A 27,858-nucleotide genomic window follows, 5' to 3' on the forward strand; every position below is an offset into this window, starting at 1 on the left:
TATAAGTTGTGGTTAAGTTATAAAAATAAGTACTAGCCTGATAATAGATAATCTTGTTATTTAACGTATTCAGTTTGAATAAAAGCTTTATTGCTTTTCCGAGATTTCAATTCAAGTCAATTCTAGTTGGCCTATGTTGACAAAAAGTTTCGTTTTGCTTCTTGATCGCAGTTCACGGTTGTTGAATTTTCTAAAAAGATTCCTTTAATTGACTTCTTGTAGTTATACCACAATATACAAGTGACTCTTGTTTGGTCTATACCTCGATAACAGGGCAGTACATCAAAGTAGCTGAAAATAAATGAACAAACAAATGTGCAAATTAGTCATAGTTTTATGTAATAAGGTTGACTGGAAATTTAGAACAGGCACTTTCAATTCTATGTATTGCGTCTTTCAAGCTACTGTTGATCGTGGGATTGTGACATACTTTGTCTTTCACGCAGATAATGAAGGCCCTGAAATTGTTTACTGTCCTCCTGATATGGAACTTGTTGCCACAAGAATGACAACAATTGTAAAATGGAAGCAGCCGCAATTTAAAGACAACAGCAACGAACCCTTGAATATCCGCTGCAGTCACAAAAGTGGCTCACTGTTCTACTGGGGAACTTGGAATGTACAATGTTCAGCTCACGATAGCAACATAAATAATGACCCTGCATTGTGCAAGTTTACAATAACTGTTAAACGTGAGTGAGCACTTTGCTTGACGTTTCTGTACCGTTTGTCGTGCTAGTGAGTCCGTGATAATGACCGCGCACGGCCTAGGCTATGCATTCTACAGGTCGCCTAGGGTAGACTGGAAAGTCAAGAAAATCAATCTAAGACACATCTATATGTGAATTTTTGCCAAAGAATTCTGAATCCAGAATTCTGAATCCTGAATCCTGGATTTCGGTAGAATTTTAACTTGAAGACTTTCATTACCTTACATAAAAGCCAAGTGTATGTGACTGTTCTTTTTCCAGCAAACGACTGCCCCGACAAAAGGCCACCTAAGAATGGCGCGATGTCTTGCGATGACTGGGCTCTAGGCCGGTATTGTGTTCCATTTTGCAATGATCGCTGGGATTTTGTGCAGCCATTATCTGTTTTTGTCATATGGGTTTGCGGTGCAAAAGGAAAGTGGGCACCACCTGCACACTGGCCAGACTGTTCATGTGAGTAATTAAATGATTACGAGCTTCATTGCAGTAATAAGGACCAAGCCCAGAGTTATTTACCAAAAGGGGCAAATTATAACCATTTCTAGTGGCTAAATGAAATGTTAACCTCAATTTTTCCCAGTCCATTATTCACTAGTTCCCAAAACCTCTTTGCTAAACCTCACCCCAAAGCAAATGTGCTCCTATAAAACACGAGTACACATTGGGTATCTTTATTTAACCTTATAAAGTGTAAAGAGTAACGTACTTACAACAGACAATTTTCATTTCACGATTCCGGGCAGACAAGTAAGCAAGGTATTTCTCTTGAAGTTTTTGTCTACTAGCGTTCGATCAAGAATGTCGTTCTGTTATTGACTGCACTTCTTACTTCCTATTTTGTTGTAAATAGTGAGTAGCCTAGCAATGAGCGCTTGTTAACAAAATTGCCGCCGCTTCTTTGCCTTTTTAAAATGTCTGTGAAGAGGATTTTGTTTAAGTTTTGTGCGATTAAAAGATTTATAAAGCAACTCGCTCTCGATTTCTATGGGTGATAGTTTACTCGGGTTGCGTCCTCTTCAACTATCACGAGATAAAAATCTGGAGCTGATAATCTCATTGTTAGATTACAAACTATTACATAATTGTGGTATCAAACGCTGGCAATTAATAAACGATATACCTTCTGTCTTGTAGTACCATATCAGCCATCTCAAGTCAGAAGAGCGGGAGCATTGCATTATTACACTGGAGATTGCACGACTCCTGAGGCTCAAGCGCAGATAAAGACCCAGTTCATACAAATATTAAACACATCAGCTATGGAAATGATTTGCAATGACCCGGTCTATCGTGACAAATGTAAAGCGGAAAATGTGAAAGTGACGTGCGGTCTGGTTGACATAGGCGTGAACAGAAACAGAAGAGAAGCAGGTCACTTGTTTTGCTGTTGTTGTTTGTTCCTTTGTTTGTCTGTTTTATTTCTTTGTGTGTGTATGTTTGGCGATGTCCCTTCCTTTGATGATGCCTTATATATTGTGGGCAGCTTGATTCACCAACAAATATATCCCTGAGTGATGTATTTACTATCGAAGTGATTGTTGAGATGTTGGATTTCAGGAAAATTTTGTTACCAGGGTCAAATCATAGGACAAACAAATAAACGACAGCAAATCTTTACCTATCTAATAGCTAACCATATAATAAAGATCGGCTGCCTGTAAATATGGAGAATCCTTCGAAAGGTCCGAAAAGTCAAATATCTTTATTTCTTTTCCTTTTTTTCTTTCTACTCTGAGAAAAAGACCCATTTGGTGAACTATTTTCAAAATAAAACTTTATAACAACTGAATTTGTGATTCAAACTCATAAATAGGATGGATTCGCTGGCGCATGCTATTTGATAGAATTCAGTTTATGTAGAGTGTGCTCACTCTTGGTTGTTTCACTCTTTGCCTGCCTACCTGCCTGATTGCCTGGCCGTCTTAGGTCCGGTTTAAACGTCGAACTTTACGTGTGCCGAACCTAATAATTATATTCGGCACATGCAAAGTTCGACGTAAGAGAATCAATTAGGTTCGACAGATTTTTGAATTTGGGTCGACCTGCCGTTCTATTTGACCGGGCTTGTCGAGTAGAACGGCAAAATATCGACTTCAGTTCATACGCCGAACTTGTACATGTGCCGAATCTAATGCAAACATTACAAATACATTTAATAAATAAATTATTTTTTACCCAGAGTTCTTCACGTTTCCTATTTTTGTCATGCGCACACAGCTTGTTTTGACCTTTTTGGCGCAAAATGGCGGGAAGATCGAGAAGATGCTTTCCTCTCGCTTTGAGGGCACGAAATGTGCTTGCTTGAAGTACATAAACCACAACTGTATGCGGTGTCAGCCGTATTTAATGGGAAACATTGAGAGTGTAGCGGTTTGAAAGGAGGCAGTTTGGTAGCATACTGCGAGTCAAATTTTTGAGAGGAAATAACGAAATAAATGAATCTTGAAACGACAACAACAAAGAACTGGACGAGGAACTGTGATGTTACTTTTAGAATAACCAAAAATAGAAGGCAAACCAAATTTAAGATTCGTCTTCGGTTGTTCAATACTAACTACATCTTTAGCCGCCTTCTTCTGCCCCCCTTGATCGCACTTGCATAAAACTTCAACATTGTCTTTCCCGCATTTTCCCCGCCATTTTGGTCAGCAATAACCACTGTTTTCAATAGTGTCATGTTCACTTTTGCGATTAAGCTCGACTAAATAATTAGATTCGACGGTTGAATCAACTGTCAAACTTAATTATTTGCGTCGACCCAAATTGGTATTAGATTCGGCACATGTAAAGTTCACCGTTTGAACCGGGCCTTAGTTTTAGTTTTTTTAAAAGAGAAGCAACAATTCCTAAACACAAAAAATCAGTTCGACATGCTTTTTAAAGTTGTGAATGAAATGAACGACTTAAAGCGATCAGGAATGAAATGGGGAGAAATTTCGTGTCAACTTTCTAGGTAACCTGGTAATTCTATATAAAGTTAATATTAAATTTTGTAATGCTGTGGCGGGCAACGCGGGTTCGCTCATGCATTGAAGACTCTCATGGTCTTCTTTGCTGTTGGGTGTAGGGCAATTTCTTCGTACTGTTCTGGAGTGCTGTTCATGCAAAGTGTTTTGCTTTTTGTCACATAAATTGCACATACACATCGTCGCCTTTAAAGTTTTAGACACATGGGTATAATCGAGTGTTAAGATAAAGCTTGACGAAATGCTATTTTGTTGATTGCGTGACGCGCGTTCACAGTTCAGAAGTGGTTATCTAGCACGTGGCCAAAATCTGCCCTGATCAAATTTCCTTCCACGACTTTAAATAGTCGTGTTCGGTACCAAATTGCCGTGTTTATTACTCGGGCTTCCGTAGGAATGCCCGAGTCATAAAATGCAAGCGTTTTTGTCGCCAAAAGGTAGGGGGAGTCATGGTCCCAGGCGTTCCATGTGTAGACCATGGAAACTGGGGACGAGAAACGCAACATTGCTCGCTCTTCGTGACAGAATGCGATGTTTTGCGAAGAACGTTTTGGCAAGAATCGCGCCTTATACGTTCATCTCATATACAAAGATGTCGATCGTTTTCGGAAAGGGTCGGTCCATGAATAGCTGTTATAACAGTTGAGCCCACGTTTCAGCGGTGCTACTTTCAGTGCGCGCGAAGGCGAGGCTTTCGGGTCAAACGAAAATACCTCAACAAAGAATCGTCTGTCCTTTTGACCTGTGAACTGCTCTCTTCGTTTGTGTTTACGGATCTGGTCGTTCATCTGGCCTGATTCTGTCATGAAAAGCATGGTAAGGTACTGCATTGCTGATGGATGTGTTGACAGAAGTGACAAGGCCGAATGTTCAAAACTGTCGTGGCATTCTTTACCTATAAACAATGCTAAGCTTCTTCGAACTTGGTTGCTTAAAATGAAGAGAAAAGGCGCTCCTGTGTCCATTCTTACCTCTGCAGTGAGCACTTTCCTGAAGATTGTTTTATGCGGTGTGTGGGAGGAAAAAGGTATCTGAAAAGTGGATCTGTTCCTACAAGATTCAGTTTTTCACCGGAGGAGAAGCCAAAGCGGAAAGCTCCTGTTTATCGCTCAGCTGCACGTGAGACAACAAAGCCCCAAGTCAAAGATGAATTTATAAAGAACTCTCAGTCTAATCCTGTCGATAATTTAGCTGAATTAGAATCTCATAATATTCCATGTCAAGAATATGGATTTTCTAGTGTCACTACTGATAAAGCTGTGGCGGTTAATAGCAAAGAAGAACTTTTAATGGAGCAGCTTAAAGAAAAGGAAGAAGAAGTGAAGCGCTTAAATGAATGTTTAGAGGTTCAGACGAAGGAACTCGAAGAAGAACTTATTGAAAAAATGAAACAACTTGAACTAGAACGGGAACTTTGGAAAGAGTTGGAAAGCATGTTCCAACAAAGTCTCTTTAACATTGATAATATTAAGAGTAATTCAGAGTTGTTGAGATTCTATACTGGGTTTCCAAACTAATAGTAATAATAATAATAATAATAATAATAATAATAATAATAATCAAATATTTCCTCAGGATAACCCTTCAGTACAAAGTACTGTTATCAACGGGGTCCTGCTAAGATTTAAAAAGTAATAAACAAGAATTATTAAGATATATAAAATAAGATACATATTAAAAACCGTTAAAAATACAATAGAAATTACAAGTAATATTCGTCCAAGGCTTTCCTCAATAAAACTCTAGAATTAATGTTTCTTAAACGTAAAGGCAATAAATTAAAAATCGAGGCACCTAAAAAATAAAGGCTACGGCGCGCAAAATCCAGTCTGACTTTTGGTAGTTTTGCTGTTTTTCCATTGTTTCTAGTGTTTAAAGCGTTATGATGTAATCGGTGAAAATAGACTTTAATTTAAATGGAAAGCATGCGGTTCCATTAAGGCAGTCAAATACAAAGCAGCGCGCTCTTTTTTGTAAAAAGTTATCAACAGTTAAAAATCGAAGATCACAGTTCTGCGAACTGCATTTTGGGGAAATGATTTCGAAACTTCGGGTCTCAATGGAGCGGATCATGCGTTTGCGGGACTCTGACCATCCAAGACTAGTATAGCCGCAATACGTAAATATTGGCATAATCATGGATTGGTAAATTCGTTGGGCAGTAAAAGTATCAATACTGGAACGGATGCGCCGTAAGAGGTTCACTCTTCCTGCTGCCTTCTTGTAAATTTTTTGAAAGTGAGTTTCAAAATTAAGTGTCGGGTCCAGATGCACGCGGTGGTACTTATAACGTGTAGTGGTGTTGATGGGAAAACCGACTGAGAGCTTGACTTGACAGCCTTGAAACAGATTCAACCGCTTACCGGTACCAAACAGTATGAAGTTTTCAGCAAAGTTCTTAGCTTTTTAGGTACGGATGCAGCCTCAAACGTGTGTACGATTGTGCGGGGAATTGTGCGGGATTATTGACGAGCCAATGTTCTTGCCAAGTCCTAAGGAAAATCTGCATCGGCGATAGTTTAGCCAGTTATTTCACTAGTACTTCAAATATATTTAACAGTCTTAGCAAATCGCTAATTCTTTTAGAAAACTGTGTCTGACTGCAAAGAAAATCATGGTGCGTGACATGAACTAGGCGAGTATGAAACCAAAATAAATAGCAAAACAGAATGCTACATCTTCCCTTATAAATGAGAGTCCTCTTTAAAAGTATTCCTGCCTTGATTCAATAAAAATATGTAGCTTGAATATTTAACAATTATTCCATGAGCACGCGTTGGATATGAGATGGTAAATAGCCAACGAGGCCCGAAGGGCCTCGTTGGCTATAACCAATCTCATATCCAACAAGCGCGAATGGAATAATTGTGTTATTAATTTCGGTAGCGTACTTAGAAATTATAGCTTAATTTTATTGGATTTAAATTTTCCAAAACGACCGGAAGTTAAAGTGACCAAAAACAACAACAACAAGTGGGAAATCACATGACATGCCGGTCGTTTGTAAACTTAGTTGAATGAAAAATTTGAAAGCGAAGAAAGCGAGTCTGCTGAGCGAAAATTACAATCATGCATAATTCAAGAAACGTCTACCTAATGAAGGATATACCACCTTGGTCGGAAAGTTTGAAAGAAGTTCAAGTTTGAGTCATCGAGAAGAGTAGTAATTGTGCACTTGCACATTACAGTGACAAAAATACTGCCGAAAGCTTTGATCGCCATGTGACACGGACGTTGTGCCAAAATTATTCTCAACAAGAACTCTTTCAGCATTCCCTTGCTGTGACTGCTTTGGCGTTTCGAGCTGCACGTGTGGAGCTAATTGCTGGCCAGTTTCAGAGTCAGGGACAGAAAATATCCTAGCGTCGGATTCATCTTCAGAATCTCCGAGGCCACCCTGATGGTTTTTCGTGGCTGGTAAAGAACCGAGCCGACTTCGGTTCAGCTCAAAATACTCAACTCCTTGAGGGCTTTTTCGCAAGGACAGAATTGATGGCGCTAGCTGGCGCTGATTCTCTCGTCCTCGTCGGCCACAAAAGAGACCAAGGTAAAACTAGGTCGCCCTCTGTAGCTGTATAAGATTTTTGTTCTCTGCCGGTCCAAGCTCGCCGCTGTCGAACAGTTTCTTCATTTGTTCATTGGAAATTGGTTTCTTACCGTTTCTTATGGACTACGCCGGCAATGATCAGAATGTTGCCCGTTTTTCTTAGGTCTTTTACAAATGCTGTAATGCCTTATTTGCCTCAGTATAAGCGGGGAGATAATGGAAAACGGTTTAATTGCTGAGTGACGGCGAGCGAAGGAAACGATCAACTGGCGGCTCTCAGATGGTTCATTGATGAACTTTTGTAAACTGACGTGCCATCTTTCTTCCTCGAAAACGAGCAAAAAGTCTTCAGAAAAACATTCAGTTTTTCTTTTGACACTTCTTCTATCGGTTTCGAAAATTTGGTGCCACCAAGATTAAGAAGCCATTCAGTAACATTAAGGTAAAAATTGTTGTTGTTACGTAATCTTCATGAATGCGTAAAATCTCGACGTTCATATTTGAAATTTTACAACTTTTAAGGGAAACTTAACGGATGCGTACCGTTGAATGTTCTCATTCCGAACTTTGTGGCTTTTTTTGTTGTTACTGGGACGGCATTGTCCGTAATTGTTTGCGTTTCTTCTTTAGATAGCTCACCGAATTTTTTTTTCCATTTTTTTGTCTACAAAACTTGGCTTCCCGCAAAAATGTTTTTATGCCAAGCGACAGTTGTCGCATTAATTTCCATGTAAGGTCAAACACAGGTATAATGGCTGGTAACCGGGATACAGTGAGCCAATCAGAAAGCTAAAATTGCGTTATCCGAGGTTGAGAATTTAATAATTCTTCATAAACTGCGTTAAGGGTCCCAAATTCTTGGAAGTTTTCCGCAAAATACACAACTTGAAAGATTATGCAAATTATGTGCAATTCAATTTGCGCCTAGTGACAGGACTGTTGTTTTCGCGAAGGAGTTTATCATGGTTCGTTTTGGCTCTCTCGAAAGGGATTATTCGCTCTCCAAAGGAGATATGACTCTTGAAGAGGGTTAAGATCGCAACACGGCAAAGATGTTCAGCTACACAATTTACTCGGATCGCCACGACCAGTAAAACGAACTTCGTACAATTTCTGTTAGCGTATACAAAATAATCGCCATAAGTTGTAAAAAGACCTCGAAAATTCTTTGCAAACAAGTTGTCCATAAATGCTTAGACAGCTGTGCTTCATTCTTGAACCAAAATGGTTTAAAATCACAACTTGCGATAGGATGAGGAGGATACTCAACGAAGCAACTTGAATAGTAAATATCTAAGCGGAACTCTTGTGCTAAAATATACTGATTCTTTAATTTGCTTTTATTGTGTCCAATACGCGTTTTCGTAAAGTACGATTTGATACTGCGGTACGAAGCCCGAGTAAACGGTCTTAGAGCGTCTAGTTTCTCAAAATTTCAATTTTTTTTCCCAGAACTTCCCAGTTTCAATGTATAAAACCAAACTCGACATCGATGTATTAAAGTTGTAGAAACTGTACGCGAAAAGAAGTTGTATATTTCTACAGCAAAAACGAAGCTCTCGTCAGCATTTTTAATGAGCAAATCCAGCTAAATCCCTGTGGTAAGTCTCTCCGGGGAAACATACAAGCTTTCTAGTAGTAATACACTTGGGCGCCGCCGAAATAAAATATATCATTGATCTTGTTAAAAAGAAATTGATAAGTTAATCATCAAAAAAAGGTGTTCCTGGATATTGACGGGAAGTAGTTTTTCATTCAAACGAAGAAGTTTTCACTCGACTGAAACTATTTTTCATTCACCCAAATGAAAAAATATACACTTGCCTGCTTTACAAATTCAACACCGTAGCTGTGTCACTGAAAACTGACGCGGAGAAGCCGAATTGTTATTAATTTACTCGTTTTTAATTTCACTTGCTCCTCTTCAAAGTAATTTTTTATAGTTAGGCTAACTTAGCCAAGAGGCAGTTTAATGTTCAAGGCGTCAAACACGACCTTCGAGGCTTCGACGATTGAAAACATTGATTTCAACACATTGAAAACCCTTGGTGTTTTAGTGTAAGAACCAAGATAAATCAGCTTGTAATTCCTGAAATAGCAAGCAAAGTATTCAACATCAAGAAGACTGCAAACACTTCAGTGCATTCCTACACGTCAGTGAATGACTTCGTTTTAGGGGTGTTTTGTGTTTGAGATCCTGGGCAAGCGGGGAAGTGTCCCGAGAAGGCAAAACTTGAGAGTTACTTGCCCAAAGGGCAAAAATTCGAAATTTTTTCGGGCCCTGGAGGCAAAGGAAAACCTGATAAGTACTTTAATTGAGTCAACTTGACCGAGGTTTGAGGTAAGCGGCCGCTTAATAGAGGTGGCCACTAAAAAAAGGTTTTATTTACAGTATTTTACTGACAATACTTTCAGGACTGATAACTGGTCGCCTAATTGGGGATGGCCACTTAATGGGTGGCTACTTAATAGGCGTTCGACTGTAACAGTTTTTACCAACAGGTAAACCTTTATATTTCCAACAAAGACATATATGTTACAACAATTTAACTAACCCCTCTTCCTATACTTTGTTGACAACTTTTAATGCACCATCGGCAGTCACTTGGAAGACTTCATTTTCACAGATTTTACTCTCACGTAGACGGTTTTTTGGCCAACAAATAAATTAAATTTTCGCCTATAACACCACACATTTCAGCCATAATAGTGCTATTACAATACCACATTTACGACTTGGCTCAGAGAGCTCTTTGATTTCAAACCATATTGTTGTCATTATCTTCTGCAGGTGGTAAGATCTTCACCATGAGACACCGAAGAGCAGTTCCTGTGGCGAAAATTACTTTTGAAATTGTTGGTACGTTAATTGCTCTTCTTTATTCTCTATTTGTTTTTTGTCATTAGAAGGAAATTCAGACCAAAACCAAGTAAATTAAATTATTTAAATTATTGTTAATTCTGTTAAGTTTCCCAATGGAAGTTAGCATTTCATTAAGGTCAGGCTAGACAAGCAAGATGACAATGCAATCCAGGATTTATCCTGATGTAAAAGAATGGGTTCTGTTGTAACATGAATGTCGAGGAGAGAACAAGAATTGAAGTGCACGATCTTGAGCGGAGTCATGGTATAAGTTACGTTTAACATTTGTTAAGAATTGTATTGATAAGCCTTGTATCAACTGGAGTCGAACCTTCCTTGCAATATTTTGAAGTTTGACAAAAGCAACTCCATGTAGGTTTAACTGTTAAATGGCGCTATGGCAAGTCGTTAGATATCTATGAAAAGAAATCATGGTAATATTATTGAAAAGATGTCATTGCTTTAACTCATCACAGTGGACCTTGATGACATCGTCACGGACAATACGAAACAAAGTAAAGTAAAGGTTGGAGATTCAGGAGTACAAATCACCAAAAACATAAGCAAGCAAATTGCACGAGCTGTGGATGATGAAAGCATTTCCTTAACTTTAAATGGAAAGAAGATTCTGCCAGATAAGAAGTCTTTAAACTTTTCCCAACCTAAAAAAGTGTGCTCCAAAGGACAAACTTTCAGAGATGGATTTTGTCGTAAGTGTATATTGATGCAATTAACAACAATAAACAAATTGTCTTCTTCGAAAAGAGACATAACAAGCATTGTCCATATTTTCCCGCTATTTAAAGTACAGATGTTTCAACCATAACAGTCTTACTTTACATTGCTGATAATTGTGTTGCCTTTTTACAAATGTTGTTTTCGTCATTGTTGTTTATAACCGTTCTGAAAATTACGACATTCGTACTGTGCCGATACTCAACCGACTATACAAACTTTTTATTAAATATTGATAACTCAATGGAAAAAAAAATAATTTACGAAAATCGCCATTAATTGTAATTTTTAATGAGAGGTAGCCTATAAATGTGGATCTGTTTTGAAAAGTTCAATTGAGCTTGCTTAAGTTAAAAAAACCAGGTTAGGTTAAAAAGCGACCCCAAAGCGTATACTGACCAAGATATATATTTCCCGCGTCAAATTGCATGTGTTACAATCATATGCGTGCTTTTAAATATCTACGTTGTTTTTGTTTATTTTTCCGATAGTAAATTGTACAGCAGGGACATTTTTGAACAAAAAACTTGGTACATGCGAAGATTGTGCCATAGGATTTTATCAGGAACAGGACGCACAGATCGAGTGTAACAAATGTCCTCCTGGCACCTCCACAGCAGAAGTGAGGACGGATAATAGCTCCAGCTGCTTGGGTAGAGTATTTAACTTTTGCATGAGCTAAAAATAACTAACTACTTGGGTGTTATGAATAGTTTTTAAATGCATTGTGTATTCTACATTTGTGAAAACCGATTAAGGCTAACATTTATTAGCTGGAAATATCAGCTAATGTTTTCTATAGGACAAATAAGTTTTTGTCCCTTTTGAGACTTGTTTCAAAGATTTGATACATTTTATTTTATATAGCAGTTGAATGCATGTCGAAGATTATATCTTATGCTTTACATAATTGTTTTTTCATAAGCTGTTTGTGGAGCTGGTACATTCTCACCCACTGGATTGGAACCATGCATTCGTTGCGAAAAAGGGCGTTTTCAAGAGCGAAAAGGGCAGAACTTCTGCACGAAATGTAAGGAGGGGCAGACAACGTCGTCTGAGGGCTCCAACAGCTCTGCAGATTGTGGAAGTAAGTTTCGTTTTTATCAATCATTTTACTTAATTGCATTTGGAAAAGTGATATGTAATTCATTTGCTGTTGCAAAAACAAACTAAAGCATCGTCACCAACTAAAAAGGAAAACTTAACCCTGCAGTAGGTCAATTATGTCAATCAGGTTTGGAAAAGAAAATCCCAGACAGGAGCGAATGGTACAGAATTAATTTAGTGAGAAAGACCAAAAAACCCGTAACCGAACGTAACCAGTTTGTTGGTATTTTGCTAAGGTTCTTCCAGTGTCACGTCACGAGGAGGACACCAATTATTAGTTCTATTATGTGTATATGATCTTATTGACCGAGCTTGTTCGATCAAGATGGCTTGATATTGGCCAAGTTCTTTTAATGCTTGTTTGTGGACCAAGACGCAGTCGAGGTCCCTAAACACACAAAAAAGAACTTGGCTAGTATCAAGCCATCTTGACCTCACGCTTGTCTAACAACGTGGACCTATAACTTAATTTGGTAATTTAGGAGAACTGGCAAGCAATTAAGTTCGACAAGTTCTGCCGTGCTACACGACTCTGGTACGACAGCGATTCAAACGTCGTGCTTCTGTCGCGCCAAACTAAATTCATAAATTATATTAATGTGTTTTGGCGAGATTGCGTTTCCTCCGGGAGTTAGGAGGAGAATTTTTACGAGGCTTCAGTAAACCCTGAATTTGATTCGACTCTGGCACGACGTCTGAATCAGAGTTGATTTCCTGCCGTGCTACAGTCGAACCAAATTGCAATTTAGTTAGGCACGGCAGAAGCACGACGTCTGAACTAGGCCCAAGAGGGAATGTCAACTAACGTAGAGCCAGTCGTAGCACATGATGAAAAATCAAAATTTTTCATATTCCCCCCAGAGATAACCTATGGTAAGCCTAGAAACGTGGTGGGATTTCTTCTTGAAATGTTTGTTTAAAACCCGCCAAAAAATCACAAATTCGTTACCGTCCCACGTCTGGTCAAAAACAGAACTTCGCTCTGTTCAATCCGCATCGCAGCAACACTTCAGTTTGAGCCTGGAAATTTATTGTTGAGAGGTTTACAAGTCTTTTGAGGCCAATTATACTTCTGTAGGTTAATTTTCGAGGTCACGACGACCAGCTTAAAATCACTAAAATTCGCTTCCTCAAAATTCTCAATTATGCACACTTTTTCGATCGGCAAATTCACTACCCGGTAAAACACCAAAACACCTAAAAATCTGACATTTCGAAAGAACAAATGTCAGTGTAAAACCTGGTATAATAACTATTTTCGGGCCTTTGATCAGCGCTGATTACTAACGCTCTCAAAATCGTGATAATCACAACACCAGCCTGCTAGAAACGAAAACAATAGGCAAGTACCTGTGACCAGATAATCAAAAGGAACGTAAAAATGCCTTCTTGCATTTGATTTCCTCAGTATTTGTATTTAAGTAAACTGTGGCAGAAAAGTCATGTTTAGCTCACCTTCTGTGTAAGATAGTAATTCAAATATTAAGTACTGGTGTGGTCAGAATCCAACACGATGACCATTGCGACGCGTGGAGTTCGGCAAAGTGCATCACCTTCTTATTGAGATTCAATCGATTACTCCGAGATAATCCACCACATTCATATCCCTTGTTTTTAAACAGCAATCCATAAAAGTAGCGATGCCTTCCAGCGTCAGTCTCTTGGCTGCTAAAGCAGAACCACCTATACCTATATTCCTTTGTTCTGTTCCCCTCGCTCACTCTGCATGCTGAAATGTAAATATAGCGAACGATGTCAAATTTATTTTTCTGTCGCGCAATGGTCACTTGATAGAATTTTGTCACGCGTTGCCAAAAATGGTTGAAAGAATAATGAATAGAAAGATCTAATGAGACGTTCAAAGAGAAACTGTGCTTTGGGCTCGGGAGCTGGAGGGGTTGGGATTACTCCCCTATATGGGCTATCAGAGGTATGCGCGGCCCCAAAGGCCTTGATTTTCAGCCGGACATGATTTTTCAGCTGTTTTTGTCTGAAAAAGGTGTACATTTTGAGCACATTGGTCTGAAATAGGGTGTCTTTTTCACTCTGGCTTGACATTGAGTATTTTGTTGACAAGGAACGGATTATTTCCGCTTTAACGTCGGCAAATTTGTAGCCCTTTTTAAATGTTTACCTAGATGGGGACTTTTTCTGGTTTGCGGCGGTCATATATTAGAACCGTTTACTGATTTTATAGGTCTCAAAATTGGGTATCGACTTCACTCCCAGGAGGGGGTTTTGGAGTTGTGTGACGTCTTGTACCTAGCTATTTCATGTGAGAGATCAATGCCAAATGATATATTGTATACTGTCATTATATGTACCTATTTTGTTATATAATCACAATATTTTTAACTATGAATGAAATTCCCGGCAAGTTTATTAGTCAGAAAATAGTAGCGAGCTACAGAAGCGCAACGTTTCGGAAATTTTAGGCGAAAGTTGTCCCAAGTAATTGAAAGTTGATTTTCCATACAGACATGCGTTGAAAGGGCAAACGGACTTCACGTTTGCTTGCTAGTGCAAGCTAGCTATAGTCCCGTAACAAATGACGTGGAATCAATTTGTGTTGGCTGCCGATGGGTGGCCAAAGGAAGAAAAACTTCCGCAGACTTGTCTGTAAATATTGATCTCGACCAAAGTGAATGCAGGCCACGTCTACTAGCGACTCCGCTTGACCAATACTTCAGGTCTTGAGAAAAAAAAGTTTCACGATGGAACTGATTTCACTGCGAGAATCGATAAAGATTATCAAAGCGGATTCACAGCCACAATAGGTTTTCCAAAATTTTGAGGTGGTCCTGAATCTGCTTCCACCATTTTTTTTTTGTACACTTACCAAGAACTTAAAATTTGACGTACTGATTAGAATTCCATTGAGTTACAAACCCATAAATCTAAAATTAAGGGTGTTTCAAATGGGTTATTTGCAATGGTGATCGTTTACGTCAAGGAAATGGCCACCACTTGCTCACCAATGCTTGGACATTTGTTTGATACAATTATTGTAGCATCGATGGGAGGCGGGTGCCACATGCCGGATCTAACAGTCCAGGTTTAAGCCCTGGCCAGCGACACTGTGTTGTGTTCTTGGGCAGGGCACTTTACTCTAACAGTGCTTCTCTCCACCTAGGTGTATAAATGGGTACCGGCAAACTTAATACTTCGGGTAACACTGCGATGAACTGGTATCCCCTAGTCGCTTCACGGTACAAAAACCGGGATAAACTTTACTTTACAACTAAAAACTAATATTGATCCATCAAAGGAGAAATTCTGAAAAATGCTACAAAACGTTATGAGCTACATAAGTACCATACGAAAACAGACCATGCCATTATGGGATTCATCTCATTATAGAGAACAAATATTCTCAAGAAGCTGAATGATTAAATTCACGCCATGAAATGTCCCCGTCTTGTAAATATATTTTTAACAATGAAACGACGTAAAAAGAGAAATATTTGTTGGTTCTTTGTACGCTCAATACTTGACAATTTATCAGTTTTATCACTTCTCGCGTTGTGCATGACACAAAACACGTAATCGATAGCTTGCTTTACACCGCTAGGTTACAAAAATTAGTTTATGTACTGAGAGAAATGTGTGCATGGTGAGTAGTTGTAGCATATGGATTACATCACATCAGTCTTTTTTTCTGTTTAAAATCATTGCATGAAAATTTTTTTCCCAGAACTCCGGCGCTGAAACATAAGACCACAAATTAACTTTAAAAGAACGACTGGAAATGTAAAGAGACAATTTGTAGCAAAAAGTGTGATATGCATTGAAAAAACTCACGATTGTAGTGGAAAGTGAACTTGTTTAAAACGAAGGGACGCCCCTTTTGTTTCTCTTGTTGAAATAATTGAAGGGGAAACTTCTGTGCTCTGTGCTCATTGTGTTGCAGATGGGATAAAATTAAACGTTATTTCGGCTGTATAGGCACTAGTAAAATATGACAACCATTCAATCTGTGCAGTTTTCGTGCGATTTCTGTCGCTGCGATATTTTACAGGTCACGTTTGGATTCTTTTAAAATTTTCCTTATCGCGAGGTATGTTCTCATAGCTTTAAAATAAAAATTGTTTGCTTTGAACGTCTTAGGATCTTTCGATTCAGCTTTTGGCAACACGTGACAAAACCTTGTCAAGTGAGCATTGCGTGACAGACAAATTAAGTCGACATCGGTCGCCATATTTACATTTCAGCAGGAGGAGAACAGAACATAATGATAAGCATTTCGCTTAGGCAAGCAAGGGACTGACGCTGGAAGGCTTCATTACTTTTATGGATTGCTGTTTAAGAACAAGGGATAGGTATGTGGTGGATTGTCTCGGAAGAAGAAGATAAAGTACTTTGCCGAACTCCACGCGTCCCGATGGTTATCGTGTAGGATTCTGAATACAGCAGTACTTAATAATAGATCGTTTTCACGTGACGTCATCACTTTCTAAACTCCAAAACGAAAGAGCCACCAAAGTTTTTGTTCTCATCAGGCACAAGAGGCGGTATATTTATATCTGTTTACAATTTTACAGCTCAATAACGTGCTTCGTTTGGAATCCAGACCATTTTGAATTTCAGGGTTATGGAGGTGCGTGACACAAGGCTATGATCGAGTTTGTCGAAAAATATATACTTATCCCATGATTTTGAGCCTTTTTAGAAGTTAAAGCATTAGGAAAAGTGCTTATGTAAATGCTTGTTTGATCAGTACTGATAGTCAGTCGCCTAGATAGCCAAAGTAAGTTCCAGATGTTTACACTATCTTCCGGCCGCCATATTGGTGTACCACGGAGGTACACCAACATGGCGTTTTCATACTGGGCTCTGTAAATATCGGCGAAACATTTCGATGAATATCTGAAGTTTGGGGACACGCACAGGCCTAAAACTTGGGGAAGTGGCTTATTAAGTTATCTTCTATAACATCATAATTTCATAGCTTTTTCCACTGGATGGTTTTCGATTTATTTTTTTATTGCGTGACAGTGAAAACGATCTATTGGATGTAATATCTTACAGAAGGTTAGCTAAACATGACTTTTCTGCCATGGTTAAAATCCAGATACCGAGGAAATCAAATGCAAGAAGACATTTGCGCGTTCTTTTTGACTATCTGGTGATAGTTAATCGCCTAATGTTTTCGTTTCTAGCAGGCTGTTGTTGTGATTATGACGATTTTGAGAGCGTTGGTTCTCAGCGCTGAAGAAAAGCCCGAAAATAATTTTTATACCAGGTTTTACACTGACATTTGTTCTTTCGAAATGTCAGAATTTTAGGTGTTTCGGTGTTTTGCCGGGCAGCGAATTTGCCGATTGAAAAAGTGCGCATAATTAAGAATTTTGAGGAAACGAATTTTAGTGATTTTAAGCGGCTCTTCGTGACGTTGAAAATTAATCAGCAGAAGTATAATTGGCCTCGAACGACTTGTAAACCCCTCAAAAGTACGTTTCCAGGCTCAAACTGGAGTGTTATTGTGATGCCGTTTGAACAGAGCGAAGTTTATGATAAGGTATGAGTCACTCAATTTTGTGTGTTTTTGACCAGACTTGGGGTCGTAACAAATTTGTGATTTTTTTGGTGGGTTTAAAAACTTCAAAAACAAAAAACTCACTACGTTTCTAGGCTTACCATGGGCTATCTCTGAGCGAAATATGAAAACTTTTGATTTTTCATCATGTGCCACATATTTGCTATATGGCTCGGTCTTAGGGAACATTCCCTCATAAATTCTTTATTAACCAAGCTTGTTCGGTCAGGATGACCGGATATTTGCCTCGATCTTTTTTTTGGAGCTTATGGACCTCGACTCTGTCTTCGATCCAGAAACACGCAAAAAAAAAAAAAACTTGGCCAATAGCCAGCCATCTTGACCTCACGCTTGGTCAATAACCCATATATATTTCTTTCGCAGATATGGAACTTAGCTTTGTAGTCTGCACTATCAGTGCCAAAAAGATAGCTAATAAATGTCTGCATCGCGGAGCTGCTGTTTCCAGGTGCACACACGAAACAATTTCGATTTTAATCTCTTACTCGAGCTTTTAGCATTTCCAAGGGTCGTGCAAATTATGATAAAATGGTCGGACCTAATCCGTAAATTATGATATCTGTAAATCATATACTGTCTTTAAAAAAAAATGGAAAAAGATAATAGTACTACTATTTTTGTAACGCTTTGAAATATTTGATCCTTGTTTACACAGTTGCTTGCCCAATGGGCTCCTTTTCTGCAACTGGACTAGAGCCATGTACCTTATGCGACAGGCGCTCTTTTCAACCAAACACAGGAAGGCGCGAATGTTTGTCATGTCCTGGTTCTACTGTGACAAAGGTGCAAGGGTCGAAGAGCCGTCTGGACTGCCTGGGTATGTAAGGGTTCTGTTTATCGCGCGTTTTCCGAGCAAATTTTAATCTTTCCTGTGAGGGGGCGCTTTCCATTTGACCAAAACATTCCGGTTTGAATTTCGCTGAAATCTTGCAGTTGCGAGTGAAACGGCATTTATGAGAATTTTGCGGAAATGAGGGCAACCTTGCGAAGTATAGCCAAATTGTCAAATATTTTTCTCCAGGAATTTTTGTTCCATTTTATCATGCTCCTAGTGTTTCCGAATTTTTTGGTTTAATGGTCGGCGTTATTTAATTCTCAGACTTTCCGTAACCTGCCGTATCATTTGCCCACGTTTTGAAAGTTCCGGAGTTTTTGGTCTCGCAGGATGCGCCCAATATCTAGTTAACAGCAATAATAGATGCTGATTTAGAATTACCCTAAGTTTTGACTTATAACTGCTCTAGAGGATAGACCGAAAAATACACTGACCAAAGATGCATATTTTCTGTGTTTCACCACGGACGGCCAAGGCTCACGATACGACCATTCGGTCGAAATGATGGCGGCGGCAACATTTTAAAGATATATTTAAAACTCTACAGCTAAAATTGAAATCGAAACAAAATGAAAGTTAAAGGTCATTTAAGTTTACATTTTACACCATATCTTGTCTGTGTTGGCTGCTTTAGATCATTCAATCCACTCTTGAGCCACATTGTTGATTTTAGTCAACTCTTTGCTAATACTATCCGAGGAAATGAAGCCAGAAATATCGAGCTGGTGTAGTTCCAGGACCAAACTTTCAAAGGAGTCAAGTTTAAGCCAGGGTGCTTCTTTCTACCCTTACAGAAAACCTAAAATATAACCATGAACTGCAAACATTCGACTTTTCCCAGCCTTTCGGCTTATAGACAGTGAACACACGTGTCAATCTGTTCTCCTTTTAAGGATTATGCTTCTCCTGTTAAGCATAATTTACCGCATTACCTAGAGGGTGTTTTCCGAAACTCCCACAGCGCGTTTAAAAAATATGAAGATGACAACCAGATTTATTTAAGGGGAAAAAAAAGAGTAAATATCTTAATATACAGTTTATTTAATGATCAAACCAGTGCCAATACAAATTTTAGGCTCTTTAACAGTCGAGTGTATCGACCTTAGTTTGCCCTAGGTTTTCTTCCCCTTGTAATATTTACGTAGGAGTGAACTAAAAACCAAACAAAGTTTATATGGTGGTTTAAATGACGTAGAGCAGTCAACAAACACAAAATAGACAACATGATGATGTGAATTGTAAATGCTTTGGACTGATTATTGTCATTTTGTTCCGATATCAATTTAGCTGTAATGTTTCATACAGCTATCCCTTTAAGGTGGCTCGAAACTTTTTCCAGCACTTTCCGAGACGTAAACTTTGATGGGCCGTTATAGCCACTCTTTCTCAGTTGATGCAAAAATCATGGTATCAACAAACTGCCCAATCATTGGTAAAAATGTTGCTGTCAATTTTGTAGCACAATTAATTACCATAGCAACACCATGACCTGCTAAAAACACCCTTAATTTTAGCTTTAAGCGCTTTTAACTCAAAAACGAGCTCGGTGATCCCTATTTTTTAGTATCGAATCATGATAAGCATGGCAAGATGCAAATTTTTCCAAAGTTTAAAAAAATTCTGTAGTCTGGGTTTAGAGCCACCTTAAATTTTCTCTGAACCCACACTACAAAATTTTTTTAAACTTTGCAAAAAGTTGCATCTTACAATGCTTATCATGAGTCGATAATAAGAAAAATGGGGATCACAGAGCTCGTTTTTGAGTTACAAGCGCTTAAAGCTAAATGTAAGGGTGTTTTTAGCAGGTCATATTGTTGCTATGGTAACATATATGGCATTTGTATGATACCAATAGTGTAGCATCACGTGATAAACAGTGGTAGTATTCATCCTTCAAAGTAAAGCTGTTAGAAAAGTGCAGGAAACTGTTGCCAGCCTCCTTAAATTGACCGGGTGATCGAATTGTGAGCCTGGGTCCTCATTGATTTCACACAATTTCTTAGCTTTATGCTGTTTTATTGTTATCTGACAGAAATCAACGAATGTGACTCAAGTCCTTGCATAAACAACTCCACGTGTAAAAGCCTCGTTGCGGACTATTTATGTTCATGTCCCCTTGGATTTGCGGGAAAACAATGTGAAATAAACATCGATGACTGTAAAGATGAGCCATGCCTGAACAATGGAACTTGCCACGACCTTGTGAACGGCTTCATCTGCACGTGCGCCAGCGGTTTTGAAGGAATAAACTGTGAAAAAGACGTTGACGAATGTTTATCATTGCCATGCCTCAATAACGCTTCTTGCAGTAATGTGCCGGGAGATTTTACTTGCCTCTGCGAACCCGGTTTCACTGGCGTGTTATGTGATGTAGAGATTGACGAATGTTCCTCATCACCGTGTCTGAACGGAGCAACCTGCGTGGACAAAATTTTTGGGTATGAATGTGTTTGCGATAGAGGGTTTCAAGGGACTGACTGTGAGGATAAACTTGAGGCATGTGCATCGTTTCCGTGTCAAAACGGGGCCAGATGTGTGGATGGAACTAACAATTATCAGTGCGTTTGTTCGGTAGGGTATAAAGGACAACAGTGTGAGACAAACATAGATGATTGCTCAGGTATCCCCTGCCTTAACAATGCCACCTGCATTGATGGAATCAATGGATATTTCTGTCATTGTGAAAATGGCTTCACAGGTAAGACCTGTGAGATCGAAATTGATGAATGTCTTTTGGATGTCTGTGAGAACAATGGGACATGCATAAAAACAGACAATGATAACTACAAGTGCGAATGTAAGCCAGGATTTGACGGGTTATATTGTGAAAACAACATTGACGACTGTGCATCAAATCCTTGCTCAAACCAAGCTACATGTCAGGATGAAGTAAATAATTTTACCTGCAGTTGTCCGCCAGGATATACGGGAAAGGACTGTAATGTGGACATCGATGAGTGTGAATCGTTGCCATGCTTAAATAATGCAACGTGTTTGGATGATTTAAACTCTTTTACATGTCATTGTGTGGATGGTTTTGAAGGTGCCCTTTGTGAAACTGAAATAGACGAATGCGCAAGCTCTCCATGTGGTAACACTGGCTATTGTATTGATCAGGTGAACGATTACAGGTGTAAGTGTTTCTATGGTTTTACTGGCATAAGTTGCGAAATAAATATTGATGAGTGTGGCACTAACCCATGTCTCAATGATGGAACTTGTGTAGACTCGCTTGGAGGCTTCAAATGCGCCTGTAAGACCGGTTACGCTGGAAACGATTGCAGTGTTGACACAAACGATTGTTGGAGTTTCCCTTGCTACAACAATGGAACGTGTGTTGACAAGGTGAATCATTACGTATGCGAATGCGCTGAAGGTTTCGTGGGATCACGCTGTGAGACGAATGCTGTTGATTGCTTTGAAAATCTTTGCTTGAATGGAGGTATCTGTAGAGATGGAATAAACAGCTACACCTGCGATTGCGCTTCTGGTTTTTGGGGACAACATTGCGAAATTGAAATTAATGAATGCGACTCATATCCTTGTTTGTACGGGGGATCTTGCCATGATGAGGTACGAGACTGTTCACTGAAATCATAGTATAGGAATACTATTTTATTCTATTCTATTATATTCTATTATTATATCATTATTAAGTGAGTAGGGACTAGCGTGTTTGCAAATACCTCTTAATGAAGATTTTTTCTCTAATACTTCTCATCTGTTTACCAAGTAGCGAGGAATGACATTTGATCTTTTGCACGTTTTCACAAGAGAGGGTTATAGCCTTAACTACCTTTAAAACTTTGAATTTGAATTTTGACAGAAGAAGAAACCTAAGTTAATGTCGGTAAAAACTAATGAAAGACTTATTAAGCTTGCTTAAGGTTAGTCTTCTCCCATACCGGGTGTTGTTAAACCCAGTAATTAAGGTTTAAACAGACAAGTCTTTTCCCCAGCCTGTCACCACTCGAAAAAAGCGTTAGTGGGACAGCCCAATTCTTTGCAGCGATAAAGGAAGAAAGAATATACATTTTGTATTTTATTTTTTTAATTCAGTGCTTTATTAGTAGGTAACTAAATTTAAGAGTTCAATTAATGAGTTGTGCCATCATTTCAGGTTAATGGTTTCCGTTGCACCTGTCTAACTGGTTTTACAGGCAGTCAGTGTGAAGAAAACATCAACGACTGCGAGCTAAATCCTTGCGCCAACAATGGAACTTGTCTAGATCAAGTGGGCTATTATACGTGTGACTGTCCTGAGGGATTTACGGGTACTCGATGCGAAAAGACTATAGACTACTGTGCAGACGTTGAGTGTGAACACAATGGCAAATGTATTAATTCACCTAAGGGGTATCAATGTGAATGCCTTAATGGTTATTTTGGAGAAATGTGCCAGCTCGAGATAGATGAATGTTACATCCAGCCATGTTTTAACGATGCAACCTGTATCGATGGTGTCAATAGTTTTACATGCCTGTGCCCTAAAGGATTTACTGGAGAGTTCTGCGAATACGACATTGACGATTGTGCCAACAAACCCTGCAAAAACAGTGTAGCTTGTGCAGATTACATCAATGGATTTACATGCATTTGTTCTGAGGGCTACAATGGAACTTTATGCGAGAATGACATAGACGAATGCGAGTCTAGTCCCTGTTTAAACAACGGAACGTGCAAAAATTTGGCTCCAGGATATAAATGCGATTGTCTAGACATATTTGCAGGAAAGAATTGTGAGACTGAATGGGACGCATGCCAATCCAGACCCTGTCGAAATGGCGGAAATTGCTCAATTGACTATTTCAAAGGCACCTTCCTTTGTACCTGCCCGCCTGGTTTTACTGGATTGCAGTGTGAACGCAACATTGACGATTGTCGAGAGGCTTCCTGTTTCGAAAATTCCTTCTGTATTGATTTAGTGAATGGATACAAATGCGAGTGCCTTCCATCTTACACTGGAGACCAATGTGACATCCGTAAGTGCAGTGTATTCATGATTAATTCGTCGATCGTTGATCAAAATAGGTTCTATGAGCAAATATAAAGGCGTCGTTTTTATTCTTTAAATCAAATAGAGACAAAAAGGTCACTACAAATGATTATGTAATTGCTCACAAGTTGCTACCAGCCTGTTGTCTGGGTTATTAATTACCTTTCCTAACTTGAGGCTTACAGGTTTTCCTCTGCATTCTTTTCCTGGAGAATGTTCCACACGCTGAGAGAGCATTGTAGACACGACGGCTTAATGACATGAGGTCATTGTCTTGTGTATGTAACCTCCAAATTGTAGAATTTTTTTAAAGTTTTCTTGAATATTCAGTTTAATAGCTTCTTCTCCATTAGGTAAAAACTACACTCGCATGGCTGTAACCTTTCTTAAAAACATAGGGTGCTTTGTATTCTTGAAAGGTAGGCAAATGGTACGAAATATCCTGAGAAATTTTCTGGGAAATCCCAAAATTATTGACTTTTCGAAATGCAAAAACTACCACAAATTCCTGGAGGAAATTTTCCTAAATGTGGCTATACTGCGCGACGTGGACTTCTTTACCAGATATTCCGGAAAATCATGCCCCGGACCCAGAAATCCAAACCGGATCATTTGGTCCAATGTAAAATTGCTCAGGATGTTTAAAATGCCAAGAGTAGAGGATAACGAAAACATCTCTTTCCTTAACGGGGTTCAAACCCATTGACTCCCAGACACTGGCTGGGGCTCTATCCACTGGCTCCCTGATTTATGTACAGTTTGGAATGAACTGTGACTCATTATGGTCCTTTTTGCATTCAAAGCTCTTTACTTCACAGCCTCTCGTGCACAATCAAGAAGAAAGTGACTTAGTTATTGCTTATGTTCACAGTTCTTGGCAGCAACTTTGATCTGGTTTTCAAAGGTAACTCCACTAACAACATGGTTCTTCTTACGGACAACGATAGAGTTCCTAGTATGCTCCGCTTCACCATTGCCATGTTTGTCCGAGCAGATTCAAAGTTCAAGTCAGGCACTTTGTTTGGATACAGTGTGGAACAGAACATCGGCGAAACTATACTGCTCTATTTTTCTTCCTTACAAATCCACCTGAAAGTCAAAGACAAAGTCATCAGCGCTGATTCTACCATAGCAGATGATAAATGGCATTTCGTAGCAGGGGTATGGAATGGGGAGACTGGAGTTGCATCTTTGTATTTTGATGGGGTGGAGATTACTAAGGGAAATAATATTCTCAAAGGAAGTCTGATTTTAGGTGGTGGGTGGATTTCTCTTGGCAAAAGGTACTTAGCTGCGCAGAAAAAAGCTGATCCGTCTACCTCCTTTTCTGGCACCCTTCATCAAGTAAACGTGTGGAGCACTGCAGCACAACCAGATCACATGTGGCTGGCTGCTCAGAGCTGTACCTGGCCGATTCCAGGTAGTTTAAAAGGCTGGGCAGACTTTCTTTTTGGAATCAAAGGAAAAGTGGAGAAGAAATTCAAATCGGACTGCAAAGGTATGTAAAAAAAAACAAGAAAATGTAAGAGTGTCTCAAGGCAAACAGCAAGATACCATTCCTTTGTCTTAATAACAAGCATGGATTGCAAAAAGTTAACTTACACTGGTGTGTTAACTTGCAACAGTGTGAACATTTATTACTTTTCTGTACATGCACCAAGAACACTGAAAAATAAGGACGCTTAAGAGGTGCCCTCTGTAATTTTCAACTATGGCCATTTGGACCAGAAAAAATCAAATTCCTCAAACTTTCTCAGATGAATGGTCTAGATAAATGATTCACAAAAATACAACTTTCAGTTCAATTCGATTCGTATGTTAGCGCTGGGGCCACCATCTTGGTTTTGCCCCTCTGAGAGGGCTTTCAGCGGCCATTTTAGGGCACATTTTTAACAATTTGCCATACAAAGAAAACGATCTAAATCCGGGTAAAAACCCTTTATTCGAGACAAGCAAATGTTTCTTGTTACATTGAGAGGCTGTTTTGGCAATTTGATCATCACCTGATTTTTCTACAGAATTTTAAATTTCTTCCCTTTCGGACTGCTCATGAAGCGCCACAAAAAAGGCGAAGTTTAAAGGAAAATATCGCCAAAAGTACATCACTTGAGATCCCAAAACTACCCTCCACTTAAAGAGCAATGTTTCACCTGTAAAAACTTGGAATAAAATTTTGGGGCAGTTAAAACTGTAAAATGTTAGAAGAAGAAGTTTAAGCAGAGCTTTTGTCAACAAAGACCGCCGTCCTAATTAGCATAATAACGTGAAAATAACGATGCACAGAGAAAATAATGATATATTCCACTTATCTCGCGACATGTCGACAACTGGATGTTCCACGATGCCTCATGTTATATTTCCAGTATGTTTCAGCCACATTTTTGGTGATTAGTGTACGAAATCACTCTCAGACATCGCCACGGTTAAGCAGATTTCAACTCTCCAAAGCCCGCTTCATAACATCTATCAATATTATTTGTCTTTCGCCTCATAAGCCGCCGTTTACAAGAAGTTTAACAATTTGCTGAGATCCTAACTGACCCAGAAGTCTGTTAGCAGCCTTTAAAATCCTCCTCTTAATCAAGGATTCTCATCAAGAGTTCGTTTAAGCTCAGTTCTGTTTTGATCTGTTGTGCACCCGCCATTATTCCACAGATTGCGTTACATTTGACAAATGCGCATTCCAACGGGTAGGGGTAGGGTGGGTAGGAAGTGAAAATGTAACCGACATTAAAGCCATTTTACGCATTTCTGTGGCTAAACTAGTTACTGGCTTTCCCAGAATGATTTCAACATGAGCTTCTGCTTGCAGGTATTTTCTAGGTTATTTTTGCAAGGTAGGCGGGGGGGTGGGGGCGCGTCGTGTATTTAAAAAAAAGAAAGAAAAAAGAAAACGTTAGACAGTATCAGGTCAAAAGATTATGATCTGTGTATCTTGATCAGCTTTATCAGTTCATCAGTGAGGCCCTATTAGGGGTTTTCAGGATACTGGATATTTGGGTAAAAAGTTAATAGGATGCAAGCAATTTAGGGGAAATATTAATGCGGTAGAGCATGTTTAGATCAGATAAAACAGGACATTAACTGAGTAGGAAATCGTTGAGCTGGATTTAACAGGATACAAGATATTTAGGACAAAAATTATCAGGATAAGGGATACACCGACACTCCCTCCCCCCCCCTCCTTCCCACTCTGGGGTCTCAACAGTGGTCAGCTATTTAGGATAAAATAAATGTATGTCAACTGTTATCAGCATTTATTCTGGACTCTTAGTACTTATATCACGGTGGAATATGAAAGTTTTGTATCAGATTTTAGGGGCTTTAAGGTTAGGTAACGCAGCTCCTTGTTAGTAATTTCGAAGTTCACACTTGTTACACTGAACAGATAGATAAAGACGGGGCTGGAGAAATAAACAGAGAATGAAATGTGTCCCGAATTCTGTACCGTTTAACACGAATTTCTTACATGGCAACCTTTCTGTCTGCAAAGAGATCGAGGCACAACATTCCACACTTTATTTGTAAACAACTATCCTAATCTCATTGACAGCCATTAGTTTTTGACGATAATTTTCCTTTATTACAAATAGAATACGGATAGAACTCCAGTAAAAAGCCTCTTCCTTGTGTTTTTTTCGTTCAGCATTATACTTGTGTCTTTCGCTGCCTTAAGAAAAGGCCATCAAATGCTGCGAAAGGCAACAGACTGACAAGTAGTGCGCAAGAAAAGTTTTTCTCGGGTCAGGAAACGGCCATAAAAGTCGAAGCAATTACTGTAGCACAAAAGATGAGGCGCTCAAAAGGTGAGGCCAGAATTAGGCGGTTCACCTGTGATGAATTCCTGACTCCTTGCCACGTTTAATCCTTCCTCTCGAGAATGGCTTCAAAGCTTAGAAACAGACAGGAGAAGGTCCTCCAAGAAGACACAACAACCGCTGAGAATCAAGCTGCAGATATTTTTGAGAAGTGTCAGTTAACTCATCCAATTGCTTATGACTCATTCAACTTGTGTGCCTTAAACGCATCTATAATGTCCTTAAAAAGCTAAGCATCAACATTAGTGCTTCGCTTGATAGATGCGGGTATTTTAAAGCGCTCTGCATAGGGTTGAAAACTAGTCTTGTGCAGACATGCAGCTGTGCTCCATCACAGAACTGAACGACATTAATGGCTGTGGGGTGCCTCAGGCTCATAACGAATGGTGCCTACAAAATACAAACGCGTTTCCGCCAGATTAAGAAAACGTGGAAAAAGTAGATTTTAGCCAGGGTTATTAGAATCCACAAAGAAAACTGGGAGTATTCATTAATTTTTCCGAGATAATTAGCTACTGCTGACGGTAGCATTTTTCTGAAAAAAAGGTAAAGATATTTCTTCACAGATTCTCCTATGGTTCGCCTTTACATGCAGAAAACTAAACATATTAAAAAACATCTTTAAACTACGTGGTAAGTGGTAACATGAAAACCACTTTTGATATGTATTTAATAACAGAATCGTCACAACAGCACTCCTCTGGCTCAGCCAAAATACAGTCTA

At 39.1% G+C, this 27,858-nt stretch overlaps 1 protein-coding gene across 3 annotated transcripts in view; it reads left to right on the top strand.

Moving 5' to 3' along the window:
* LOC110054742 (uncharacterized) overlaps positions 1-27,858 on the top strand; it is a 140,020-nt gene that overhangs the window by 103,325 nt on the left and 8,837 nt on the right. For all 3 annotated transcript variants that reach the window (XM_089277197.1, XM_089277198.1, XM_089277199.1), the window contains 11 exons: positions 447-692; positions 972-1,163; positions 1,845-2,081; positions 10,015-10,083; positions 10,563-10,796; positions 11,313-11,474; positions 11,747-11,908; positions 18,141-18,302; positions 20,353-21,893; positions 22,441-23,302; positions 24,188-24,814. In XM_089277197.1, coding sequence (XP_089133323.1) covers positions 447-692; positions 972-1,163; positions 1,845-2,081; positions 10,015-10,083; positions 10,563-10,796; positions 11,313-11,474; positions 11,747-11,908; positions 18,141-18,302; positions 20,353-21,893; positions 22,441-23,302; positions 24,188-24,814 — 4,494 coding nt within the window. The remainder of the gene's footprint in view (positions 1-446; positions 693-971; positions 1,164-1,844; positions 2,082-10,014; positions 10,084-10,562; positions 10,797-11,312; positions 11,475-11,746; positions 11,909-18,140; positions 18,303-20,352; positions 21,894-22,440; positions 23,303-24,187; positions 24,815-27,858) is intronic.

This window comes from Orbicella faveolata, unplaced genomic scaffold (assembly GCF_042242905.1).
Source record: "Orbicella faveolata isolate gen_17 unplaced genomic scaffold, um_ofav_v1 contig_46, whole genome shotgun sequence".
In the NCBI taxonomy this organism is placed as follows: domain Eukaryota; kingdom Metazoa; phylum Cnidaria; class Anthozoa; order Scleractinia; family Merulinidae; genus Orbicella; species Orbicella faveolata.